At 38.8% G+C, this 25,594-nt stretch overlaps 2 protein-coding genes across 3 annotated transcripts in view; both read left to right on the top strand.

Annotated features, from left to right (window-relative positions):
- Positions 1-25,594, top strand: part of LOC132197004 (neurocalcin homolog) — a 33,245-nt gene that overhangs the window by 677 nt on the left and 6,974 nt on the right. The gene's annotated exons all lie outside the window — the stretch shown is intronic.
- On the top strand, positions 306-25,594 carry LOC132197006 (neuronal calcium sensor 2). 2 transcript variants are annotated; one of them, XM_059620013.1, is made up of 5 exons: positions 306-690; positions 19,993-20,148; positions 22,646-22,789; positions 24,847-24,975; positions 25,040-25,594. In XM_059620013.1, the coding sequence occupies exons 2-5, from the start codon at positions 20,038-20,040 to the stop codon at positions 25,214-25,216; spliced, it is 561 nt and encodes a 186-aa protein (XP_059475996.1). In that variant the 5' UTR covers positions 306-690; positions 19,993-20,037; the 3' UTR covers positions 25,217-25,594. The 2 variants fall into 2 exon arrangements, with proteins under 2 accessions (XP_059475996.1, XP_059475995.1); XM_059620012.1 differs by lacking the exon at positions 306-690 and adding an exon at positions 16,031-16,228.

The raw sequence follows: 25,594 nt of genomic DNA, 5'->3' as shown, positions 1-25,594 counted from the left end.
AAAATCGCCGATCAAACGGCGGCACACACAGACGCAATTAGCTCCGTTTCCTGGCACCGCGCGTTGTCATTTCCTTCTGGTGATTGCGCCGATTTGACATCGAAAGCGCCTTTCGATTTGCAAATAGGATTGACTAGAAATAACTTGCAAACTCGCACGTGTGCGCGAAACAACCATTTCGCAGTTTGATAAAAATAAATTATTTCATCAAAATTGATATAAAATTGGAGCTGTTCTCTGATAGGAGGACGTTTTTAGTCCACTCATTCTTTTTATAAGTTGTGCTTCTTGTTTCGCGACGAAACAAACAAAAAAGGTGTCGACGACCCAAAATAGAACTAGACTTTTTATACACAAATTTATTGATTCAGCTCATCAGTATTCATGTGCACCGCGTGTTTTAAATCACTCGAGTTGACGCGCCGAAAGTTTTTTTTCTCGCAAACTTGCAACGACCAGAAAATTGCGTTTATTCGCAAAATAATTCACTCAAGCCCGCCAAAATTCCCTTTTTCCAGTCTGATTGCAAAATATTCTGATTGAAATGATATTTGGTATGTAAAAAAGTATTTGAATGTGAATTGAAATGGACGCTTGAAGAGTGAAGAGGATGAAGATAGAAAAAACTGTGTGATTTTGAGTGATATTCGCAGCAATGTGCGTCACGATGCTCCACTCCAAACAAACAAGGTAAGCCCGCCAGATTATTTTCCTGTGTGCTTTTCATCCAACAAACCTGCCTTTTTTGTCAACAACCGAATGCACCGAAAAACGACGTCTTTTTTATTTCGAGAAAAATCTCTGTTGACAATTGTTTTATTGCGCCAAACTAAATATGAAAGTACCAACGTGTGTCATATTTAATTAATGATGACTTGCCGAGTAGATTTATTGCGGCAGTTAGAAAGTTTCCGTATTAAAAAAAAAAATCAGTTTTGCCAGAATGGTTTTGTTTTCCATTTTTTGCAATTTTCCTAGTTGCCCTATTGGCGTCGTCCCAAGCGAAATTTGCTCCAAGGCTGTGGTAACGAGCACTGAGCAAACTTTAGGAAGTGTTTTTGCACTTTTGGCTCAAGACCGCTTTTAAAACTCGTAAAAATAACAAAATTGAAAAAAAATCTTGCTGAAAATCAACACCTTTGATTAACTCGCGCCTGAAATCGATTGAGGCGATTTTATTGGCTCCGCATTTAATTGGGTCGTTAATTTTGCTTCTGCTTAATCAAGAAAGAAATATGTTAATTGTCTGCCAGCTATATTGATTAAGACATCGACATCGAGCCGACTATTGTTATGGTTACCACCAGTCTGTCTGGCACTCGAACAGTGCACGGCGCGGTCTCGTGGAATTTATCTCTTAATTGCTTTTTTTAAAATCCCGATTCACGCCTCTATCAATAAAGTGCCATATAAAGGCATCCAGTCTTCAAAATGAAAAAAAAGCAAATAAATAAACAGGATTTATTCTCAATATGCAAAAATTAAAATTACCAAAATTATACTTTTCAATTTTATTTTTTTCATTATTGTTTATTTTGCCTTATTTTTACAATCACATTGTTTAAATCAATTATCATTTGAATTTTTTTTTTTTTTTTTTTGAAAAATAAATTATGTTTGAATTTAAAATTAAGTTTTCCTCAGTTGGTTTTCTAAGTGGTTTATTTTTTTGTATTGTTTTTTTGCCTACAAAATGATAAACGACTTTAAAAGCCCACTCAGGGAAACTTGATTTTAAATTTAAATCAATCGTGGAAATCGTCTAGAGAAAAAATAATAAAAATAAATAAATAAAACAGATAAATTGTCGCTGGAAAAAATGGGGTGTATATTCAAAGTATGTGAGATTTACAGATTTACCGTACCTATTAAAATTTTTAGCGTCATACGAGCAGAAAAAATTTCATTTTGCTCTCATATTTAATTTAAAATGACTTAAAAATTAAAAGTTTTAGGGCCGACTTAAAAATATAGATGAAGTTTTCCAAGTGTTGTTGTAGAGCTAAATTAGGATTGATTGCAGTCTAAATTTACCAATTATAATGAATTTTGTTCTCAAAAAACTTAACCTAGAATCTTCTGCAGTTTTTAAAACAAAAAGGTCATACTTTGCTTAATTAATTAACTAATTAACTTTATAATTGGTCAAATTTGGCTGGGCGTCACAGTCTGCTATTTCACAATGATGAAAGAACATTTTTTCCATTTAACATGCACGCAACGCCCTTTTATAATTAAAATATTTCTTTTTTATAGTTGGAAATTTTGTGTCAATTTTAGCTTATTGCTTTACAGAAAAATGTTCCCATTCGGAAGCTAAAATAATTTTTAAAAATATTAACTCTTTGCGCTTTTTTTTAATTGCATGCAAATTTACGCAATCGTGGCCCAGAAAGGGACACGTTTTTGAGCAAAAGCTGGATAGGGTGCGTCTTTTTTAATACTGGCGGCGACGTCCGCAGTTTTTGCCCCCTCTCTGCGTGCAGCCCCGGCCGAAATTTCGCTTGTTTATTTTGGGCCATTAAACGCGTAAGGCTTTTCCAGGCCTGGATGAGCAACAAAGAAGGCTCTCTAGACGGCGCGGTTGACACAGATCCAGTGCCAAGCGAATTATCAAATTGGCCGCAAGTCAAAGTCACTGCACTGGCGACGTCGGATCTCGCAACATGAAATTTTTGGATTCGCGAGCAAAGCACGCCAAGGAAATTAACCTGCGGATTGGAATCGTGACGACTTCGATCGATGCAAATGTGCAAAGAAGCAGCAAGAAACTTTTGCGGACGTAACAAGTAGTAAAGCTCTCGGCTCTAATTCGCGACGGCCCAAATTGAAACACAGGCGATCTTTTCATCACAAAAGCGGCCCTTCGCAGCATTCGCGCATGGATTTATTTTTACCGGCGTAGCATCAAGTGAAAGGGAGTGAAAAGTGTCTATTTTTAAGCCCCGCGTCTACCCCTTTGCTGGGGTTCGGGGGCTGCTCGGATCAATTTAACCGGCGAGCCGCACACTTCTCGAATTTGACATTATTGCTGCGAGTGCTGCACGAGGAAAGCACAACCATTCCACGAATGTCCGTCCGGCCGCGCCAGCAGCCCGAATAGCTTTCTATTTTATTATATCTTTTTTCTAGTTGGTAAATTTATCTTCCCGCCGGCGAAACCCTTAATGGTTTTATGCAAATCGAGTGTTCTCCAAGAAGTGAAACAATAATATCGACCACACACGTAAAGTTTTTTATTTTTATCAAAAAATTGTCCTCAATTTTGCAAGGATAATTTCATTCTTAATGGATTTTGCCAGTGCCTTCTAATATCGCTATAAAATTATAGCTGAAAGTTGAAATTATTTTGTACCAACAATATTAATTAGTTCAGCAAATTTAGTCTTAATTTATTTACAATACTAAACTTGTTTTTTTCCGTTGGTAGAAATAAAAATTTTGCCGTTTAATTTGATTAATCTCAAGAAAATTGATTTATTTACAAAAATGAACGTTGTTATATAAGAAAAATTGACGCTCCAGAAGACTCTCGTGGAGTGATAAAATTGGCCTTGTCGAAAAATAGTGTTTTTTAGAATAATAAAAAAAAAACACACACACAGCATCACTTGTTATGTAAGTCAGGAAAAATATGAACTTTGCAAATTATTTTTGTCGAAAGCAGCGCCATTGAAACGTATTAGCAACTTGTTATCATTTGACCTAAAAATCACAATTTACGTATAGAAAACAACGTTTAAAACTATTGCACACATCTAGCTAACTATTTCATTTGTCTAACTGTAAATTGCTTCACCTTTTTTTCTGTAATTAATTTTTAAGGTTAAAAGACTCAATGTTTCTCGAAATAAGCATCAAACTTACGTTAGCTTGACTTGAATGGTCACAAAATGAAATTTAATTTACTGATTTTTTTATAATTATTCTTTTAAAATTACTGACCAAAATTATTAAGTTCTTTACTCATTCAAGTGCAATGATAAATTTCTACTTCGGTTAAAATTCTTTGTTCGTGTCGGAGCGATAAAGCAAGCAAATATTCGAGTGCTCGAAGTCTACTTTCCGTGTGCCTTACTCTTACATAACTGAAATTGCGTGGAGGCAATTCCACCGCAATCCTTAAAGCAAATAATCAATGCCGTGAAAAACGAATTTGCATGTTGGAAAAGATAACGAGATGTTCGGCCGGCACTTGCGGGTTTTTAATGTTGGAAATTCGACCAACAAACTCGGATTAGGGATTAAACTAGCCCACAATAACAAAAGTGGCTCCACGCAAATTTGACCAAAGTCACGACAGGAAAAAAGTAGTGTTGCGGTTACTTAAAAATATGGAACGGGGCTTTGATATAATATTAGCTAATTTAAGAAGAGTTTCCGTGACGAATTTAATCAATTATTTGCAGAGGGAAGAAGAATTGTGCTGCCGCCGCGAGATTTCGCAACTAAAGCAGTATTTGGCCTGCATTCGTTCGGATGGCGCCACCGGGACGATCGCGAGTCCGAGCCAGGCCCCGCGTATCGAGCGACTTTGCTGCTTGCCTGGCGAACCGAAATGTATGGCACTGCCTCCTCCGTGTGACCTGCAAGACAGATCTGTTGGAAATTTGAATATATTCTCTGGAAGCAGCGAAATTACGGTCTATTAAGGTCTCAACTTTGACCTTCAGCCGAAAAAAAATGCTGCAGAGTTTATCATTTGCAAAAATGGCGGCGACCTTTGAAATTTCTTTTTTGTTTGCCCAACGTAAAATACATAACGAGGGAGGCTTAAAGCATCCACTCGCACCCCTTTTGCTCACAATAACTTGGCCCAAAGTTCACCTAAAGTGGATGCCAGGCTAATTTATTATAAATTGCAAGTTGGCATCAAATGAAACCTCCATTAGGCAACAAATTTATATCGAGAGCCTATCTTAAAAAGGTGAATTTATGGCGAATCCTCCATTTTTGTACTTGAAAATGTCAAATCTCAATATGGAAATTGGCCTCCATGATAGATCAATAAAAACATTATATAAAAATGAAAATTTTGGAAGTTTTTTCAAATTATTTTTTTTTTTAAATATTAAGAAATATTTTTAACTGAAATTTTTAAATTTTTTGTTGAATTCATGTATAAAATGAGAGAAATTGTATAAAAATAGTAAAAATAGCAGTTCATTGATATATGAAAGAGTATTTTATCTGCTTTTATGAGTAAGTAATTGTCATAAATTAAGAATTATGTTAAATGACGTATTTCAAAAGTTGTCAATGCGTGAAACAAGATAATTGATAATTGAAGTAAATAAAAAATCTATCTTGTTCTATGTCAATAATCTTGTAAAAAAGGGGCGATAAATTACAATATTTCACTTTTTTTAAGCTCCAATATATCATTTAAAAATAACTTGCTACATTTTTTAGTAGCTAATAATTAGTTTAAATTTAATATAGTTAGACTTGTAAAGTTCAGATTCATTAATTTATTTCACCGTAGTTTATACCAAAGGAGATTCAATTGATTTTATTCAAAGCACAACATATACAGTTTAGAGGTCAATGGATTGTGTCCAAATTCCTCAGAGTTTTGATGAAAAGATACTCGTCGCGTGTCTTTTTCTTCTTCTTCTTCAACAGTTGATCAAACTGTCGACTGATTGTTTGAACTTGATATCACCGCGGGCGAAATAAATTTTAATTGCCGCAGTTGGAGGAACGATTAGCCTAATTAAAACCGAGGAAGGCAAAATAATGAGCGCGCCTATTAGATTACGGCGGTGTTTTCTGTGTTTTCTTGTCAAAAATTAACAAAGGTCTCAAAACGCCGCGTTGGATTATAATGCGTTGAATAGCGGGGCCGCGAGTTTCGCTCTCGCTCGCCCTCCTCCCCTCTCTCGGGCTGAATCTTTTCTCTTTCACTCTCTCGAGTCGAGTAATTTCCACCCTCCTTGCCAATTAGCTGCAAAGGCAGTAATGCTTCTTTAACAAATGCTGCTGCCGCTGCTGCTGCGAGACTCCCAAATATTAATTTTGCACCAACCTCATTCAGCCGCCGAGCCCTCGAGGAATTACACTCCATTCACGCGCGCGCCGGATCCGAAGGCGCCGCCACACTCAAATCCGATAGTGCGCCACTATCATCACTACTTGCTAATTGCGACAATATTTAAAGAAAATGCTTCCTTTGCGCGGAAATTTGCTAAAATCGATTGGCAGGAAACACCCTGATCGGGGATTTCCTCATTCGCGCTATTCTGGGGAATGAAGCAAATCCAGCAAATTTGTATTATTGGATGTTTGTTTACATGAAAAGTTTTGCAAAACTCATCACCTCGGCACAGATTGGGCAAAAAAAGGTTATTTTAGTAAAACAGTTAAAATGGGAAATTTATAATAAAGTCTATTGTCTGAAATTTTCTAATTTTTAATTGTGCATCAGAAATTCTTGCGCTAGGTCAGACGAGGGAAAAATTTACTTTTCTAATTCACCAGTTAAGTTATTCATGAACATTGGTTCTTTCTACAATCTTAGAATGATTGTATCTTTTCAAACCTAATACGTATATTCCAAATTTAATACAAAATCTGGCCTTGGAAAAATCAAAATTGGTCCAGTCCAATCAATCATAGGAAGGAAATTGAAAACAAAATAGAACGACAAAACACATTGAATCATATGATGTAGAGCAGTTTGGAGATTGAAATTTCCGTTTATAGTGCGGAAAAATTGCCATTAGCTAATATCAATCAATTTTTTTGAAATTTTAATTAATGGAATCTTGAAATTTGCAAGTCGTCTCAACTAGGACGCGAAACAAAGTCAGCTGTGCCGATGGCGAAGCGTCTCAGTGTCACATTATATATTTATTTTCTTGTCTTTTTAGGCAGCACTTGTGATGATTAGAGATGCAGCCGCAGAAACACGTGCATGGGCATTGTGACGGTAATAATCGCTTTGAAGTCTTGGTACGTGGACCGGCTTCAAAAGCATTTTGCCGCTTTTGTTCTTGTGTCCTCTATGCAAACTCCCAACATCATGTAGCCATTCTGCTCCGCTTGACGAGAGTCGTGAATTGCAAAAGGGCCAAAATCGTCGGCGACTAGCAAATCGATTATTCGATCAAATTATATTTTCGGCGCGAGGAAAATTGCCCGTCCCTGGCCGTGCCACTGATTTCAATTAGCTCGTTGGTTCGGTGACAGGGGCAGAGAGTGCAATTATAGTCAGGGAGGTCATTTGCTCGCAGGATTCCTTCGCTTCCTATGAGGGGCTGATTTTGAGTTGGCGTGCCTTTTGACCCCCCCTGCATGTGCACGGCGACGTCTCTTAATGGATTCTTGAGAACCGGTGCCGCTGACCCGCTAAGATTTCGCCTGATTACGTTCTTGTTACGAAGGGGAAGGGACGGAGCCTCCCGGCTTCTGCTAATTACAGCCGCGTTGTGTTGCAGCCTATTTTGTTACGTGTAAATATAGTCCTTTGATTCGAAAGTAACACGACCGCAAATACTCTCATTAAATAACATCATGCTGCACAACAAAGACATTAACCATTAAAATTGATTGTTCTTGGAAGAGATAATAATTCGATTTGAAATTTATCAATGTAAAAAATAATTTACTCTTTAATTTCTACAAAAATTTGCAGTGGAACATCTCATCAAAAATTATTGAATTAATTTCTTATGTAGCTAATTAAGTTAATTATTTTATCAAATATTCTCTTCAAAAATTAATTATTAATGAGGAGCTTATGATATCTACATTGTAAATCAAACTTTTCAATCTTTTCCCATAAGATCAATGTAAATTTTGTATGTCCACAGACCTGCTAATTTTATTCTTCCATCTTAATTGATTTCAAATGAACGCGATATGTTGAAATTTTTATCAATTTTAGTTGAGCTAATTTTGAGGAAAAAATTATTTAAGAAAATACTCATACAAAAAAATGTATTTAATTTCATAAATTCAGTTCTTCGAATGACTTATATTTCATTTACTATGTTACCTTGGAACTGAAATATACAAATTTGGAGAAATATTAATTAATCAATCAAATTAAAATTACTTAGGCCTTTTTTCAAAAGCCTCTCCTTCAAATCAGGAATTTGTTAAGTATTTTTAGTTCTTTTAAAATCCGAATTCACTGTATTTTTTCGTCTTTAAAATATTCCTTGTTATTTAACCAAAAAAGCTCAGTGTTTGATGTTTTTGCCCCCATGACAAAGCCGCCGAAAAGCTTGAGCATTTTATTTCATCATGCTTTTGAAATAAAAATCATTTGAAACGTCGAAAAGTGCTGGCCTTTTTACGTAATTACCGGCGTTGGAGCCTCCGTGCCTTCAGTGAAATCGTGCCAGTGCCATTTTCTTCGGGGGTTGTTTGCGGCCCCTTTTTATCAATCGGCTGCGGTCACTACTTTTTACTGCCCATCTGATTGAGTCAAATGGTGTTTTGATTTTTGTGTCGTGCAGGCTCTTCGGCCCGTCAACAAAACACCATTCGTCGGTCGGGCTGTGCCCCCCTGACCCTGTCAGTATCGACCTGCTTTCCTGTGACGTCACTGCAGCAGTCCGTGGCTGAGCAGCGAGCGCCGTCGCTCGATTCGCCCGCCCGCCCGCTCGCCTAAACTCACTCAAATTATACTTACTGGTCAAGTGTGTTACATAGTTTTCTTTTCATCCGACTCTGCGTGAATTGGCTACATTTCAACTCTCGGCCGCCGTGCTTTTATTTTACGCCAAAACATTTTGCTGCAGAGTCGCAAAATTACTGGCGAGCGAAATGTTTGATGCAAATTTCAGGCCGCTCAACGCTCAAATAAATTCCTCCGACGCTTGTTGTGCATTTTCCGGGCGAGTTTAGTGCGAGGACGATGAGCGCTCTCTGCTTTTGGCTTTTGACTGCTGACGATCCATGGCGAAATTCAATTATTGGAAAGTCATTTTCAGCGCTGATGCGAATCTTGCTTGCTCCGCCGCGTTGTACTCTCGCGCGACGGGGCGATTCTGCCTGCTGATGAGTGTTTTATTGCCAAAGAGTCGACGAGATCTGTCTGCAGCCAGATCAATAATATACGCGTCGACATGCTGGAAAATGTTTTCAGTCATCATGGGGCATGTGTGGCGCGTTCTGTCAGCTCAAATTTGGCGCAAAAACGAGCAATTCCACTTTCAGAGTCTGCCAAAAATTTTAAATTTCCACGAGGACCTTCAGGGCCTTTAAAGGATTTTTTAGGCAACAGATCATTTTTAGTTTACATAATATGTTTAACGGCTTTTAAAAAGAAATTGTTTATCAAAATTTTGGAACCCAAAAGTTTCAAAAAATAAAAATAGACAAAATTTTAAGATTTTTTTAGTTAAAAATTCCAAGTTTTTCAAGTACAGGAAAAGTTGAGTAATTTTACATAATGTAATTTGCAGAATAATTTAATTTTTATTTTTCTCTCAAAGAGCGTCTGAAGTTTAAAACGTGGGTAAAAACAGAATAAACTATAACAATTTCATTCCCTTTTCTTGGAAAATTTCTGAAATAATATTGATTTCAGTTCAAATTGGTCTCCGGGTTTTCAAAAAATTATTACAACAAACAAAATTCGCCTCTAGATAAATTGGTGGCTTTTTCACCCAGTTTTTTAACCTCGGACGTGATTTGCGATAATTTAAAATATTCTGAAAATCACAATTAAGATTACACAAGCTACATTTTTTCTTCTACCTACTAATAATCAAAAGAGACCATCATCCCCAAAATTGGACTCTTTCACACACAAAAAATCATAAAATCGCTTAAAAAAGTCCTTGATCTTTGACCCACAGGTAGCTTTGGTATCAACAGAAAAGTTGTTCAGCATAAAAAATTAAATCAATTTACATGAAAATTTGAAATTTTGTTAAAAAATTCATTTTTAAAAAGCCGTAAAACATGTAAAACTAAAAAAATTCCTCGAAAGGCCCAGAGGGTACTTTTGGATAAGCCCAAATTGATATTTTAAGTAATTTTAAAATGAGGCTGGAAGAACAAGGAGATAAAATTTAGAAGTCCCTTTTCAGTAAAAACCATAAACGTTGTCAAAATAATTAATGTAAATATGCGTGGCATTTCCCGCAGGCTCGAACATTAGAAATCTCAGGCCACACCTTCCTTTTTTTACATTTGAGAGAAAATTATAGGTTCAAAAGCAACAGGTTACGAGTAAACCTCCAATCTCGGCTGGATTCCAGCGCAGTGTTTGCGCGGCAAAGCGGTCCATGACAGCTTCTGTGTGCATTATTATGATCGAAAGTGATCCACCTCGCCAGTCTCCCCCACCGCCGGCTGCGGGATTGAGTGTTTTCGGTGATTATTGTAATGAGTGTCGCGTGCGACGGGGTCATTGCTCACCCAACTCTGCGAAGAAAAGAAAGAAAAAAGAAGAGAAATTGACATGTGTGTGGGCGGCGAAGGCACGCGAATTTGAAATTACGTCGCCCCTTATCTTGCAAGCCCGATTTGGCCGCAGCAGGTTTTTATTCCATTTGAGTCGCGTGCGTGACGCGAGAAAAAGGGAAAGAAAAAGAATCGCCTTTTTGGCACCTAGAATAAAAAGCTCAACTGAATCTCCACTGATTACGTAATTTGTATCAAGAATTTAATTATTCTCATTTCATGAATTTTTAATAAAATGCAAAAGTTAATTTTAATTTGACCAGTAATTTCGGCATAACGGAAATTTCTCGCCAGTTTCATGTTAAAATAGACGAACGAGATTGCGATCGACCTTGTTAATTACAAATTGAAGCTCTAGTGATGGGATTGGAGAGTAATAATTAATTTCGTACTTGATGAAAATCCCTGCGGATAAGGCAAATTTCGGCGCAATTTATGTGCAATTTGGCATCACGTTAACTTTCAAATGGAGCGAACAGACTCTTGAATTATTCACGCCGAGACATTCTCGTAAATTCGAAAACGCGTGCGCGCAGGCAGAAATGAAAGTTTAACAGCTTAATTGTACAATTATTTGAGCTTTCAATTGCGCAGCTTTATTGCTCCGGCGCCTGCCTCGCTATCGATCAGCCCTGCGATGCCAGCCACATAGGCAACCACGTCGAACGCGCGTTATTACTCTTCGTAGTTTATTATGACTTTTGTTGCACGCCACGTGTATATTTTTCTCATTATGCTGCTTTCGTGAAAGGGAAAAGATAGCAGAGAGTTATGATGCAAAAAATCGATTGCGCAACATCTTGTTAAAGGAAAAACGATGAATCAAAAGCTTCAATTCACGTCAATCTAAATAATTGTAATTAAAACACCTTTCAAGCCAAAGTATAGGTCGATGACTTATTTACAAACAAAATCAGGCGAAAAACCTTTTTCTTCTTCAACCCTGAGCAGTCAAATTATTCAGAGGGCAAAGGTCATGGTCATTTTATAGCGGTCATATATATGTACAAAATAAATTTAGCAAAAATAATTCAACTTTGATTGGGCTGAAAATTTTTTCTCAGATCGTTCTAACATGTAGGAACAGTGTAATAAAAATTCAGAATGGCAATTTTTTAGATTTTATATGAAAAATTCTCAAAGGCAATAAAACAGAATTTTAAATTTAAGCAAATGATCGAGAATTAAAAATTAAAAATGATACTTTTGTTTTGGGCGGGTTAATTTTTAAAAAACGAATCTGATAGAAATAAGTGAGACCGTCAGAACGGTCTGACGTGACAATGGCCGAGCGGGCACCCCATTTTTCTGTCTCCGGTGGCCGGGTTGCAGCTGAAAGGTCAGAGGTCAGTGGACCATCAAGAAATGGCGCTGGATCAAAGACGAGCTGCAAATCAATGGTTGCTTTGTCCGACTCCTTTGTCTTGTCTTTGCCGCCGAGCTGATCTGCAAATGTGCAAATGGCAGCCCACCAGCATTTCCGCCACTCCCATGCCTGCCTTGAACTCGATACATATTTGCACGCATTTTGTTCCGAGCAAATAATTCCTTCGGGGACCAAATTTGTTTGGCACGATTTTGTCGACGGCACGTTTTTTAATTTGATGGAAGAAAGTAATGAGAGACACTCTCAAGCCGTTTACGCAAATCGCCGTCTCTCTTTTTAATATTCGTCGTGCCTCGGCGGAGAGGGAGAAATTTTAACAAAACTCTCTTTGGCATTCGCTGCACGCGGCGACGTGCTTGAGAAACAACGCCGAGATAATAAATAATGAAACCAAAAACCAGCCTTGATTTCGCACGTTCCCTGCGCCGCGCTTTCAAATGGCAATTTTTACGACCCGATTATTGTTATTTCACGCGTGACCTCCCCATTTTCTAATGGTTTTTTTTGCACCTTGGGGTGTAATAATTATTTTTTCAAAAGAAGTCTGACGTGGTTGCATAAACCGAGGAGAATTAGGATTTCTGCTTCCAAAAAAATTAATTCTTCTTGATTTCTAATTTTAAACTGAAAAATTAATTCTCTTGGAAAGAAAAATCCTAATGTGTTTTGAAAAAATTTAAATTTAAATAAAAGTTTAAATTTTGACATTTTAATTCGTTTTCCAGGAGCTGTGGTTTTCTTGCTCAGTTTCAGAATCTGAAACTGGAATATGCTCAACAACGCAAACACGAAACAACTCTACACTAAAAAATTACAAAAACACTAACAAATTAACAACGAAATAATAATTATGTGTTCCTTCTCCAGTCAAACCTGCCCAATGACTGATCATTCGGAATCACCAAAGTATAATATATTTTTAATTTTTTGCCATCAATAATTGGCAAAAAGCAGAATCGTCACTTTGTTAAAAATTTGTGTCTATATTGACGCAGAACATAACAATGGGAATATTCATTTTTCACATTATCGAGTACATCAATTTACAAAGTGCGTCAATGCTAGCCAGAAAAAATTTATTCTTTTTTCCTCTCAAAATTCACAGTTTTTTAGCACCACATTTTCCCTAGAGAATTCTGACAACCAGCGTTGCGTGTTGATTTATGGAGGTACAAAATTTCATCAAAGCCCCAATTTGACGAAATTGAATTTCGGAAAAAAAAATCAATTAGATTTTTGGGTTAATTGAATTCATGATGCTTGCAATTTCAAAATTCAACCAATAACCAAAGTGGTTGTCACTGGGATGCGTTCTGTGTAAATTTGATTAGAATCTACACCAAATCTTGGTAATTGCGGCTGTGTGTATATTTGTGTGTTTTGACAACATCGCAAACACACGCACGTTACCAAGGGAGGTTTTGTTTTCTGCCCTTTATGTCGGTGATGCACGCGGCAGAATAATAAAGCATCGTTGTCTCGCAGCGTTGACACTGCGTTGGTACACTCTTGGCAATTTTCTTATTTTCTCTTGCGAAATAAATTGACTCGCATTTTACCTCGAGCATGGGAGGCGGCAGCTGAAAGCGAATTTACTGCTTCTGCTTGGCTTGGCTTGGCTTCGAAGCCGCAAGCATAATGATTCTCATCGCTTTAAACTATAAAATATGCTTTGCAGAAAAAAAAAAAAAATAAGCACGACGCTCGATCTCTCTTCAAAACCACGTGTATCATTTTGCCGCATCAACAAAATTAACCAATTGCTATTGATCTTCTTAAAAATTTAATAACTAAAATAAAAAATTGCTATAGGAAGAAAAATTAATTTACCGATTTAAATAATTATTTTTAACCATTTTCGTCGTCAATTGCTGTGGTGATATCTTCGGCTGCTGACGTCAGGCACTTTATTAATTATTCAACACACATGCATGGGCGACTATTTGCCAGCGCAAGGAAATTTATTGGATCGGCTCCAAAATAATTGTGGGCTTTTGCAACAAACAAACATACAGGGATGCTGCTGGCGCGCGGGAAGGAAAAGTTGCTCAAGTTTCCCCGCTTAATTGGCGACTGCAGTGCAAATGAATGCGGCACTCGGTGGCTGTTGCCTGCGTTTCGCGTCTTCCAAACAACGATCCGAGGCAGTTTTTATTTTGCGAAATTCTACACCAAACCAAATCAATTTGCCGTAGATAGGAAAAGGAACTCTTCTTAATGATTTATGGGAAAATCGGGGCGTTTTTCTCTAATTACGTCCTGTCTATTTTGGCCATTAATTAATTTTTGTCGAACTGGATTCATCACAGGCTTATTTGCGGTAATCGTGATCAAAAATGATTAATCGTCCCGATGCAAAATCCGCGGCGTGTAAAGCGGGGGAAAGAGGGATGCTTTGGTTAATACGCCTGAAACAAGGCGTGGTCGCTCCGAATCAGATCGCGAGGCGGACAGGAAAATTCAGTCTGGCCGACGATTTGGTTCACTCGGACCGCGGCAATCAATGCACGCGTCTTTTAATCAGCATTATTTTCGGCTGATTTATGTACCGGCCTCGGCGGGTTCAACGACCCCTGCAATAAGATAAATATATCGTCGGCACATGCGGGTCCGCAAATAATGGCAGGCGGAAGCCTAGAGAGAGTACTCGGCGGAAAAGCCAAGTTCGCAGCTGCGGAATTGCTGTGGATGGGCCTATTTGCATGCGCCGCGCTGATGAGACGACTCGGCTTAAACGCTTTGAGCTATTAATTTCGCCTTGTGTGGATTTCCGAGCGCAGATGAGGTTTTTTATCTCTCTCGTCCTTTTTCACTCTCTTTATGCATGCGGCGAGCAAAAACTTGGGTGAAAACGGACGGTTTTTTTTACATACCTCCGGGCTATTAAGGGGCAGAAAAAAAGAGATCGAGCGGGCGCCTCACTTTACGTCGGAGCAACATGAACCCGAAACGCGCCGACTAATTTCAAAGGAGCAAAATGGCGCCGCAGATTTTGAATCGAGTTTTGGCTGCAACAGTTGGGGCTGCAAAATTAATAATTTTGCGGGGGGTTCGTGGCCCTTCTCTGGCCGCGTTCACTGCCCCGTCTCCGGCCATTGCCACCGCTCACCCTCCGCGACGGCTGAGTCGGTCGCCTCCCCCGCACTCTTCTGCGTCTAGGTCGCTGGCCGTCCACACCTGCGTGATATGAACGATGAGGGTAGACGCGGCGGCAAATACCACTGTTGATCGACGCCCTTTGCCAACATCCAGATAAAAACTCGGTTCAATTGGCAAAGTTCGTTGGGCTAAAATTTTGGAAATTTGATGAATCCGAAAGGTCTCAAGACTTTTTTAAACATTTCAGCATTTTTTAGAAAATTTTCTTATCTAATTCTGCTTTTAACAAATAAATAAAAATTTATCAATACTTCATTCATTGTGTCTTTTTAGACAAATACTGTACATCAAACATAAATTATAAAGTATCATTTTAAATTAAGAAATAGGACACAATAATTCATATAATAATCAATAATGAATTTATTTATTTATAATTACTAGATTTACCATGAGAAAAGCTCCAACGGATGGGATCTTTTAGATCTCGGAAGTTTTTACAAAATTCTTGCTAGTGGTGGTGCCTTTTTCTCCAGCAATGCCTTTTTTCTTGTGCAAATTGTTTTGAAAATTTGAATGCAAACAATGTTATGAAATAATTGGACAAATAAATAAAATAATAATAATAAATATTAATAAAAAAACAGTTTTGAAGGATGGAATTTTGGATAAGCTTTCAGATAATATATTTCTCTTCACAAAAGACGCAGCAAATTCAAAAAAATATTTAATTAAAAAAATAATATTATGTTATTAAAATAATTTAAACAACAATATGTAAAATAATATTAAATAAAATAAAAAAAAAAACATTATACCATAGTTATAAAAAAATAGCTTGATGTCTTTAGCCACAAGAATTGCTGCAGACAATTAATTTTGTTCTTGTCTTCTTCGGAGGTGAATTTGAGAAACTTTTCGTTTCCAAAGATGAAGCTTGCGGGGCCGGGGGCTTCGCTTTGAGGGATCAGGGGTCGAAGCCAAGGCAAAGGAATACCAAAAAGAGATCGATTTTAGTGGCGAGGTAGGCAGCAGGCAATAGCGTCGGAGGAGGAGGAGAGGCGCGGAGTGCGCCGCGGCGCGGCCGAGTAGGAGCGGCGGTGCCGCAACCATGTCAGGGCTCGCCGCTCAGTCTGCCGTCTGCCCAGTGCCGCAGAGGTGTTGTGTCGTGCTCGGTGTGTCTGTCATGCTCCCCGCCTCTTGTTGAGCGGCCTCCGGACCTTTTGGCGAGTGCGGTGCTGCCTCCACCCTCTGCAGCTTGCTCGGCCCTCTGGACTCGAAGTGCAACTTCTGCTCGTGCAGAAACACCTTTTCCGCTCGGTTCGTCTCGATTCGTTTCCTTTTACTATTTTTTTTTAATGCACCCCGGCTTATTATCTTCTGTGATTCACGTTCACAATCTCACATCTAATCTTCAATACCGACAAGCTGACTCAACGCACGCACCCACTGCATATGTAATCACAGTTGTTTTTCATGCATAATTTGACGTTCGTTTGAAATGTTGCACCAACATGTAATTGGCATGTATGGCGCACCGGATCTGCACAGATTTGGCTCGGCATGACGTTGTCCTCGTCTTGACATGGAGTGCTGCGAGAATCAATCGTGTTTGCTACTTAACTAGATTAGTCGGATGCACATAAGAGGAAAAAAACGAGCGATTTCCCTCTTTGTCTCGCAGGAGCTGATTTAAAAGCGCCGGCCGCAATATTTATTAAGGGCAGAGCTGAAACTTTCTCCGTTTTATTCCTCCGCTTTTTTCCGTTCAATTCGCGTGAGTACAATCGCGTCTCGCCTGCTAATTAAGTTATTGATTCAGCCATGATAAAATCAACGCTCCCATACTAATTTTCGTCGTGTATATATTCGCGCCCGCCAATAACACGTTTCTCCTTCACAATTGTCAAATCGATATGCAAAAAATTTGCACCTTTGATAGTCTTGACGTGGGTTAGGTGAGGAAAGAACACTTGGCAAAAAAATTGACACTGCTGATTTTTATCACATTCATTTTAAGTGCCTTTGTTCAATCAAAATTTTAACATATTCTGAAGCGGCTAAATCTAAGTCACCAGTTGCGTAATTCAATAACATTGGTTCTAATGTGACAGTCCTAATTTAGAATGATTGTATCCCTTCAATCCTAGCATATTTGCTACTATAATGATGCAAAAAAATGGCGTTGGAAAAATCAAAATTCATTCAGCGTGGGGCTGTAGTGAGGCGATCAAAGATGTGTAAATTAGACAACCAAAGCCAATTTTTTTTATAAATTTTTTCTAAGGTCGCCTGACTGTACCAATTTTGATTTTTCTACCTCCAGTATTTTTAATGCTGCATCTAATATCACATATCTTTGGATTGAAAGATACAATCAATCTAAATTAGGGCTGTCAGAAGAACCAATGTTGAAGAATTACGCAACTGGTGAACCTTCACAATCTTTTCGCCTTTTCCATTTTAAATTTAAAACCCATTAACGCCCACACGTTTTGACATTAGTCGGTGAATGACAGATATTTGCAGCAAAGACAGGTGCGACGCAGCATGGCGCCCAGCCTGCCATTCATTGTATCAATGAAAATTGACTCCTGCTGCATCTGCAGGCATCGCAGTGCAAAACCATTACAGTTGATTGATTGCCACCTGCGAATTCGCCAGCAGGAGTGCTTCAATATAAATAAATTTATGCACGACCTCTCCCAACACGCGGGCGGCCTTCTCAGAATCAATTTCTGCCTTCCACATACGTCATTAGCCGAGAAAATCAATCAAAATCAGTTTGTTGTCCAAACATCATTTCTCTCTTTAGCAAAGTGTGGATTAAAAACGTGAGGAATTAAGATCACATGGCTTTTTGGCCTGTTAATTGAAATTTCGTGTGCCGCCTGAAGGCGCGAGCTTTCCATTTTAAGCAGGCGTTTTGTCCCGGCGGCCGGCACGTGAACGAGTTCTTCAAGTGCCCAAAGCACCGCGCCACTATAGATATTGTATCCCTTAAACCTAAACCCCCTTTGTGCAGTCTACTCTGATTAGAGGGCTCTAGAGTTTTTCATTTCGCGCCTCCTACTCATCTTCTTATTGTAAACACACTGAGAATACAACCTCCGACGCAGCTTATTGATTCCGTCAAATTCTGATCAGCATCAGATCAAAATAGGTTAACATGGACCCAGTTAAAAAGAAAAATGTTTGTTTATCAAGCATTTGATAATCGGTATGATTAAGGAGAGGCTTTTTCTAAGAGCAAAACCGGCCCGATTAACTTGGATTATAATTTTTCTTTACATTTGGAATCGGTTAGAAATGTTGTTAGAAAAATTTAAATAATTGGGAGAACTGAATGTTTAAAATTAATCATTTATTTTAAAAAAAAAATTTGATAAAAATTTCGCCAAATCACATTAATATCACCTAAATTAAGATGGAAAAATAAATTCAATAGATCAGTTGACGTGCAAAATTTGCATTGATCTTATTGGAAAAGCTTCAGAGGATTTAATTTCAGCTTATCAGAAACTCCTCGTTAATTCAATTGGAAGAATGCAAAGATTTTAGAACTTCCTTCAGTTGAATTGTTGTAATCTAAAGCAAGAAAAGAATTCGTGCAAAAAAATGTGTGATTACTTTAATCTGGCGTGAGTCACCTTTCATTCTCGCGCAGAAACTCATACCAGTCATAAATTGTTCGGCGTTATCTAGGTTAAATCAGTGCTCATGTGGCGATTATTCAGAGGCGCCTTTTCAAATTCCCTTCGCTGATAAAAAGTGATTATTTCGCACATTACTAAAAGATAGCCACGGGATGCCATGCATTGTGCCGTGAAAAACCCACACGTCATTATGTGCGCTCCAATAGGAAGGACTGTCATTAAAAAGTCCAAATAGATACACACACGCTGTTAATCGAGAGCGAACTCTTGATAGTTTGAACACGTACGGAGTGGTCATTGGCAGCAGTTTTTTTTTACCCGCGGCAAGTTTAGGTCAAGCCGTAAAAAACTGGCGGCATAATCAAGCCAGTGCATCCCGCAGAACCAGTATGCCCTAAACGCGATGGCCGGCAGCGTTATCAAATAAATAACTGTAGATCGGGCTGTGAGACAATTGCACGTTTAAAGAAAATCGGAGGTTGGAACAAAAAGTTTGATCGGAACGAGACCGCATGCGGCTTTCTTCGGAGACAAAGTACAGAAGCGATTGAAAAACGGATCAATCGAAGTTTTTCCTTTTGCGGTTTGGCGAAAATGCAGTCTCTGGTCCAATCTCGTTCTGAAATTAGTTTCGCGCACGGGGGCCTCGCCGCAGTCGTAAACATACACACAGGCCGCGCAAATCCAGAAAGCAGAGAGACACGCCGCGCTGCTGCAGAGAAAAGTCTTCTTCTTTGCGGAGACGAAGATTTATCGCCTTTTTCCCTTACTCACCTTTCATGTTTCCCACCTCGGCAAAACGTTTTCGTGTCGGAGCGAAAAAGTAAGGGAAAATATTTATGGCCGCATTTACGCCGATTGATGGCGCCGGTCTCTGCCGGTGTGGGATTTTTCGCACTATCAAACGCCCATCTGCAGCCTATTTATTCTACTGCAGTCCACAACAGATAGGAAATTGAAAAAAGACAAGATTTATGAATTTTATAAATTCAGAATCAAGTTTTCACAACAGAGAAAATGACATGAAGATGCAAGTTTTATTTAATTTTAAGTTTTGAAAGGAACATTTTTTTTAAATTTAGATGACTAAACTGATAGTTTAGTTTATTTTTTTACTCTTCAAATTTAAATTGAGAAAAGAAATGAATGATTGACGTGTAAAGTGAAACCACATTTTTCACGAATTTAAAAAGAAAAATATTTCAAAAAGAAAGTCATTTTGTTTCATAAATTGGCATTAATACAAGTTGACTTTAAACGCAGGTTTGTTGATAAACTTTTCCCCTATTTATATGAAATGCAAATATTTAGGTTTATTTTGCAAACGGAAACAGAAATAGATCAAAGGCATCAAAGCCAAACTAGATTTCATCTTTGGTTTTCTCAAAAGCTACAAAACCAATAACAAGACCATTTCGTTTGTTTCAGAAAGTGTAGTGTGGTGATCGTCTGGGCGTCGTTTGTGTGTTCGCAATGGGGTGTTTCGGCAGCAAAGAGAAACTCTCCAAAGAAGACATGGAGTTCCTCAAGACCCACACTCGCTACGACGAGGCCACAATCAAAGAATGGTACAAAGGCTTCAAGGTAAGAAAGCAATTCCTTCCCAACCCTTCCTCTGTCCGCTCGATAATTATTTTTTTTTTACCTTCGTCCACTCCCCGGAATTTGAAAAGCGAGCAATTCATGTATTCACCGCATAATGAACGAGGAGGGTTAACAATTTGCAAGCGGTTTGAGCGCGATCCAAAAAAAAATTATTCGCTTTTGGCACGGCGTTGCGATCCACAAGTTGTTTAGAGCGTCGGTTTCCATCAGTGTTGGGCGGAGGAAACGGTGAAAAATTAATGTTAACAGCCGCCAAGAGAAAGCATTAGATGAGCGGCGCAGGATTTCTCGCTTTCCGCTCACTTTCCTGTGCGCGCGGGGATGAAACGCCAAAATTCAAACTGAAACCGAGCTGTTTATTTGCTTCTCGCGGCGACGGTCCTTTCTTTCCTCACGCGATTTACGACTTCATTATATTCACCGCGACCTGAACATTTGTAGCGGCAAAATTGGTTTTATGTTGTATTTTTGAAAGGCGCGGATTCACTTGTCGCTTCTTGTACGGCTTCCTGTCGACACGGAGATTTGCCAATAAACATGCTTTTCGCTCGGTTTTCTCATTTTATGGGCCCTGAGCAACGGCTTTGCGTGCGCTTTTCAATTACATCGGCTTTTCGAATCAACAGTTCTTGCGATAAAAGTAGTTCGTCATCGTTCCCCAAGTGGTTTTTTTCTTAATCTTGTTCCCGTCAAAGTTACCTAAAAAGGCAATAGGGCCAATCTTCACGCAATAAAATTTTTATTCTTCAATATTTTCTCTTATTTCATAATAAATTCATAAAAATAGTTAATCACAAATTGCATTAATTTAAATTAATCTCAATTGTCATCAAAATAATTTTTTAATCTTGATATTTTTAAATTAATTTTGAATGTTTTAACCAAGCATGGCTCTTTTTTATCTTGAATGTTAAATTAAAGATACAAACTACTAATGGCAAGATGCTGACCAGACTGGTTTTGATAAAATCTTGCGCTTCTCAGAAGTCTCGGAACCATATTTTTCCTCCGAATCCCCATTTAATTTAAAAATTTTTAACCGCCGCAGGTGAGGCTCCGTAATCTGGGTTAAATAAAATGCAAGACGTGAAATTTGTTTTATTTCGCCTCGGAGGAAGCGTGGACGGTTGGGCAATTATGCAACCTGCGCACGCCCCTGCGTTGCTTTCCAAGCATTTGCAACGATCCGAGCCGGGCAAGCGCCGGAATTCGGACGTAATTGAATATAGGGTCCGAACATAAACGAGCGTTTTGCTCGCCCGGCCGGCCAAGCCAACAGACCCACAATAAAAATGAGATACGAGCCGAGCGGCGCATAATAAATAATTCTGGCTGTGGGCACGTGAGCCACTTTTGGCCAGCTTCGCCTCTCTAATAACCGATTTTGTTCTTTTGGCGTAATCCAGGTTAAATTTTGAGCGATTTACACACGTGAATATGCGGCTCGTTTCAATGCTAATCGCTCTCTCATGCCACAATGGCCTGTTGTTCCAGTGCGGTGGCCTTGGCTCGAAAATGTAACTTTGCTTTTCATCGAGATTGCGTTCGTTATCAACCAGCAGGTGTCAAATTTGTACCTAAAACGGCTTTTGAAGTTTTAAGCTTCTAAGTCTGTTTACTATTTTAATATTTTTACACTCAAACTAGTAGATTTTCGCAGTTTAAAATTAAAAATTCAACACTTGGAATTTCCAATTTTGAATTTTCTGTCGAATTATGAAATAAATCTTGGTCGTTAAAATTTTACAATTAGAAAAATATTATTTGGATTCTTTGAAGTTTTGTGGATAAAAATATTTTTCTGACATGGTCGAAAACATCCGCAGAGTAATTTCCAGAATTTACTTGTCCACAGCGTTGACTAGGCCCATCAACTATAGTTAACGACTGTAATTTATAGTGCGATTTTTAGTGCTCGACGCTGTAAAAACATTTCTAAAAAGGCCAAGTCACCGCCGCTCGTAATTAGCCTGCGAAATTGTGTTATTTTTATTGCTTCATTCTGGGCGAACGATTAAGCAATTATACGTCCAGCATTAAGACGTCTCTTCTTGTCTCTTTTAAACGATAACCGCGAGGCATAAAGTTCCAAACCTAATTCCAACAAGAGTCGTAGGAAGCCATTCTGACGCGGGAAGAGTGAAAACGAGAGATGGCTTGAACCGCACCTGAATAATAAAAAGGCAGATGAATTTTTAAAACCCTCCCCAGTGAAGTTCGGCAAATTAAACGCAAAACAATCCGTCAAGAGACTGTGCGAGCTTTAAAATTTCACGTTTTCTCTTCATTGTGTTCGGAACGAACAAAGCCCTTTTTATTTGCAAACCTCACTGCGAAATGCCCACGTGGGAATTTTTGAATAAAAAATCACGCTCACTCCGAAAGCGGCGTTTATCATTTTGTTTCCGTCTCATCTTTTTTTTTCAAAGAGTGTTTTTGACGATTTGACTGACGCACCGTTTGTTTTGTGTTGCAGCAAGACTGTCCAAACGGACAGCTGACGCCGGCCAAATTCGTGGATATGTACAAGATGTTCTTCCCAAGCGGAAACGCCGAGGAATTCTGCGACCACGTTTTCCGCACGTTCGACATGGACAAGAACGGCTACATCGACTTTAAGGTGAGAATCACTTTTTCTCTATGGAAAAATTTTCGCCGGGGAAAAAATTTGTCCTGGTTCATTCAGCGAGCGGAATGACGTCAATCCATCTTTATTGATTACCCCAAAAAATGGTCTGTTATTCATGTGGCTCTGGTGAAAAAAAAAGAAAGAAACAGCTGCAGCTGTTGCTCGGGGCCCGAAATCCAGTTTCCGAGCCAGATTGGATTAATTGATCTCCAGGCGCGCGTTTGGACAATTCGGTTCGCTCGTTGGCTTTGGAATTAACTGGGCCGCTCGCAACTATTCCTAATTGACCGATCAAAATTCGTAAGTCTTCCGTCGAGTTTCCTTTCTTTATTCCTGAAATTTATCAAACAACGCGGGCGAGGTGTCGAGTGCGGGAAATTAAAAGCTGGAAAGCGGATTTGGCGCAAAACAATTGGCGTGTGCGACGAGGAAAAGATGCGTTTGTTTTGGCTGGAGCTGTTTTGGAGCTGGAGCGGTGCCCAGGTGAAGCACTCAGAGCCACAGGTCGATACCACAGCACTGGTGCGCGCACCCCTGAAAAGCACCCTCAGCGCCGCCAGCCCCGCATCAACCACTTTCGGTTCCTTCGCACTATTCACAGCACTTTCTCGTTGCGCGCTGCTGCTCGGGTGGCGGCGGCGACAACCTCTGCTTACTCACACGTTTGCTCAGCAGGAACACACCCGATCGCAACGCAAACACTTGAACACGGCAAAATATTATTCTAATGGCAGCACCACCGATTCCTCCTTCGTCCTTTTGCCTCCTGAGATTAAAAAGAAAAAACTGCAACTTGTGCAGCTCCGCCGTTCATTCTTTTCCCTTTTACATCGGAGATGGAAAAAGAGCGCACAATAAAAGTCTGAAATGAAAAAGTGTGCACGTACGCAAGAGGTCACAAGGGGAGTTCTTGCCATTCAATGCAAGAGGCTATAAATGGAAACGCTTTCACGACCTGTTCTCATGCTCTGCGCCTGCATTTCCAACTTGAAAAAACTTTTTAATATTCCTCTATTTTTACTCATTATTATTAAATTCACTTGACGAAATAGTTAATTGAAGGGATGGAAATATTTCTGATTTCAATAATTCTTTTGCTAGTTAATGTGGATGAAGGATAAATAATTCACAGTCCTTTATGGAAAAAAATAGTATTTCATTTAATTAAAAATTACAGAGTTTTACTTTTCTCGTTTTAAATTATTCAGCAAATTTTCAAACACAAATACATTTCTGTAAAAAAACATCATTTTTCATTTTTATAAAATTTCTTGGTATCAAAAAAAGCCTTTCTCGTAATTGTTCCCACATGACCATTTTACTCTTAATCAAATTCAGAAAGCTGCACGCGATTGTTTTGTATTTTTTTACAGAACGCCCATCGCTGTGGGGTTGGATTCGACTGCAGTTTAGGGGACATGCAACCTGCCGCACAAGGCTGTCGTGCGGGTTGCATAAGAGGAAAAGTGGCAATGATCATTATTCGGCCGAACCCTAATGGGCCTTCAGCCTCCACGCGTAGTATGCTAATAAAAATTAACAGGCGTGTCATGGTCCAAATTTGTTCTTGCTTCGACACATTAATATGTATTTAACGAGTCAAGGGTATTGAGACAATGACGTTGTTAAGTGATAATGATAAAACCAATTGACGCACATCTGTGACTAAGCCAAGCAAATCAACCTTTGTTCTTCCAATTGAGCACTCAAGGCCCATTTAAATTTAATTTTTGTAAATTTTGATGTCGTCTGATCTATTGAATGTATTTTTCCTTCTTAATTGCGGCGATATGAACATGATTTGGTGAAATTTCTATCAATTTTGGTCAGTTTAATTTTAAGGAAGAAAAAAATTATTAAAGAAAATTCAGTTCTCTCAATGACCTTAATTTTCCATGCTATGTCTCCTTCGAACTGAAATCTACAAACCAAAGCTAATGGAAAGAAAATTTTAATCAAAATTAATCAGGCCACTTTTTTCAGAAGCCTTTCCTTGAATTATGATTTACATTTCTCTCTTAATCAAATTTTTCCGTTGATTGTTGCAGGAATTCTTATTAGCCATCGATGTAACCTCGTCTGGAACTCCTGAAGAAAAACTCAAGTGGGCATTCCGAATGTACGACGTGGACGGCAACGGCGTCATAGACATCCAGGAAATGACTAAAATAGTACAGGTCTGTAAAATAACTACTATTTTAAGGGGTTCAACACGGCTGTTTATCGTGATTTGTGTTGCAGGCGATATACGACATGTTGGGCGCATGTTCTTCCAATCGGCCGGCCGACTCTGCAGAGGACCGAGCCAAGAACATTTTTGCCAAGATGGACGAAAACAACGACGGACAACTAACGCAGGACGAGTTCCTCAAGGGTTGTCTGCAAGATGAGGAGCTTTCCAAAATGCTGGCGCCTTAAGTGGTGACCACGCGGACCTGTGTCAATTGTTGGCTAGCTCTTGGTGCCCACAAGTCGGCGACCTTCAGTCGCTGTATTTGAAAAAAAGTCGACTGCTGCCGGCTAATAATTCTCAAAACAGAAAAAACAAAACACACTAACACACATAAACACAGACAGACAAAACACACACACACACTCAGACATTTATAAGCTATAAGTATAGGAATAATATCTTAAGATAAAACCAGAAGGGCATGCATCAAAAAGAGCAACTCTGGCAAAGAGTTTCTAGTCAATCACAAGATGTAATTAAATTATGATTGCTCCTCTTTTTTCGTTGGTGGAAAAAAATGTTATGGTGGATTTTATCGAATTTCGGTGCTGCATTTTTTTTTT

This window comes from Neocloeon triangulifer, unplaced genomic scaffold (genome assembly GCF_031216515.1).
Source record: "Neocloeon triangulifer isolate White Clay Creek 2 clone unplaced genomic scaffold, ASM3121651v1 ptg000012l, whole genome shotgun sequence".
In the NCBI taxonomy this organism is placed as follows: Eukaryota; Metazoa; Arthropoda; class Insecta; order Ephemeroptera; family Baetidae; genus Neocloeon; species Neocloeon triangulifer.
The sequence above is the reverse complement of the archived record's forward strand: the minus strand, read 5'-3'. Positions and strand labels throughout refer to the sequence as shown.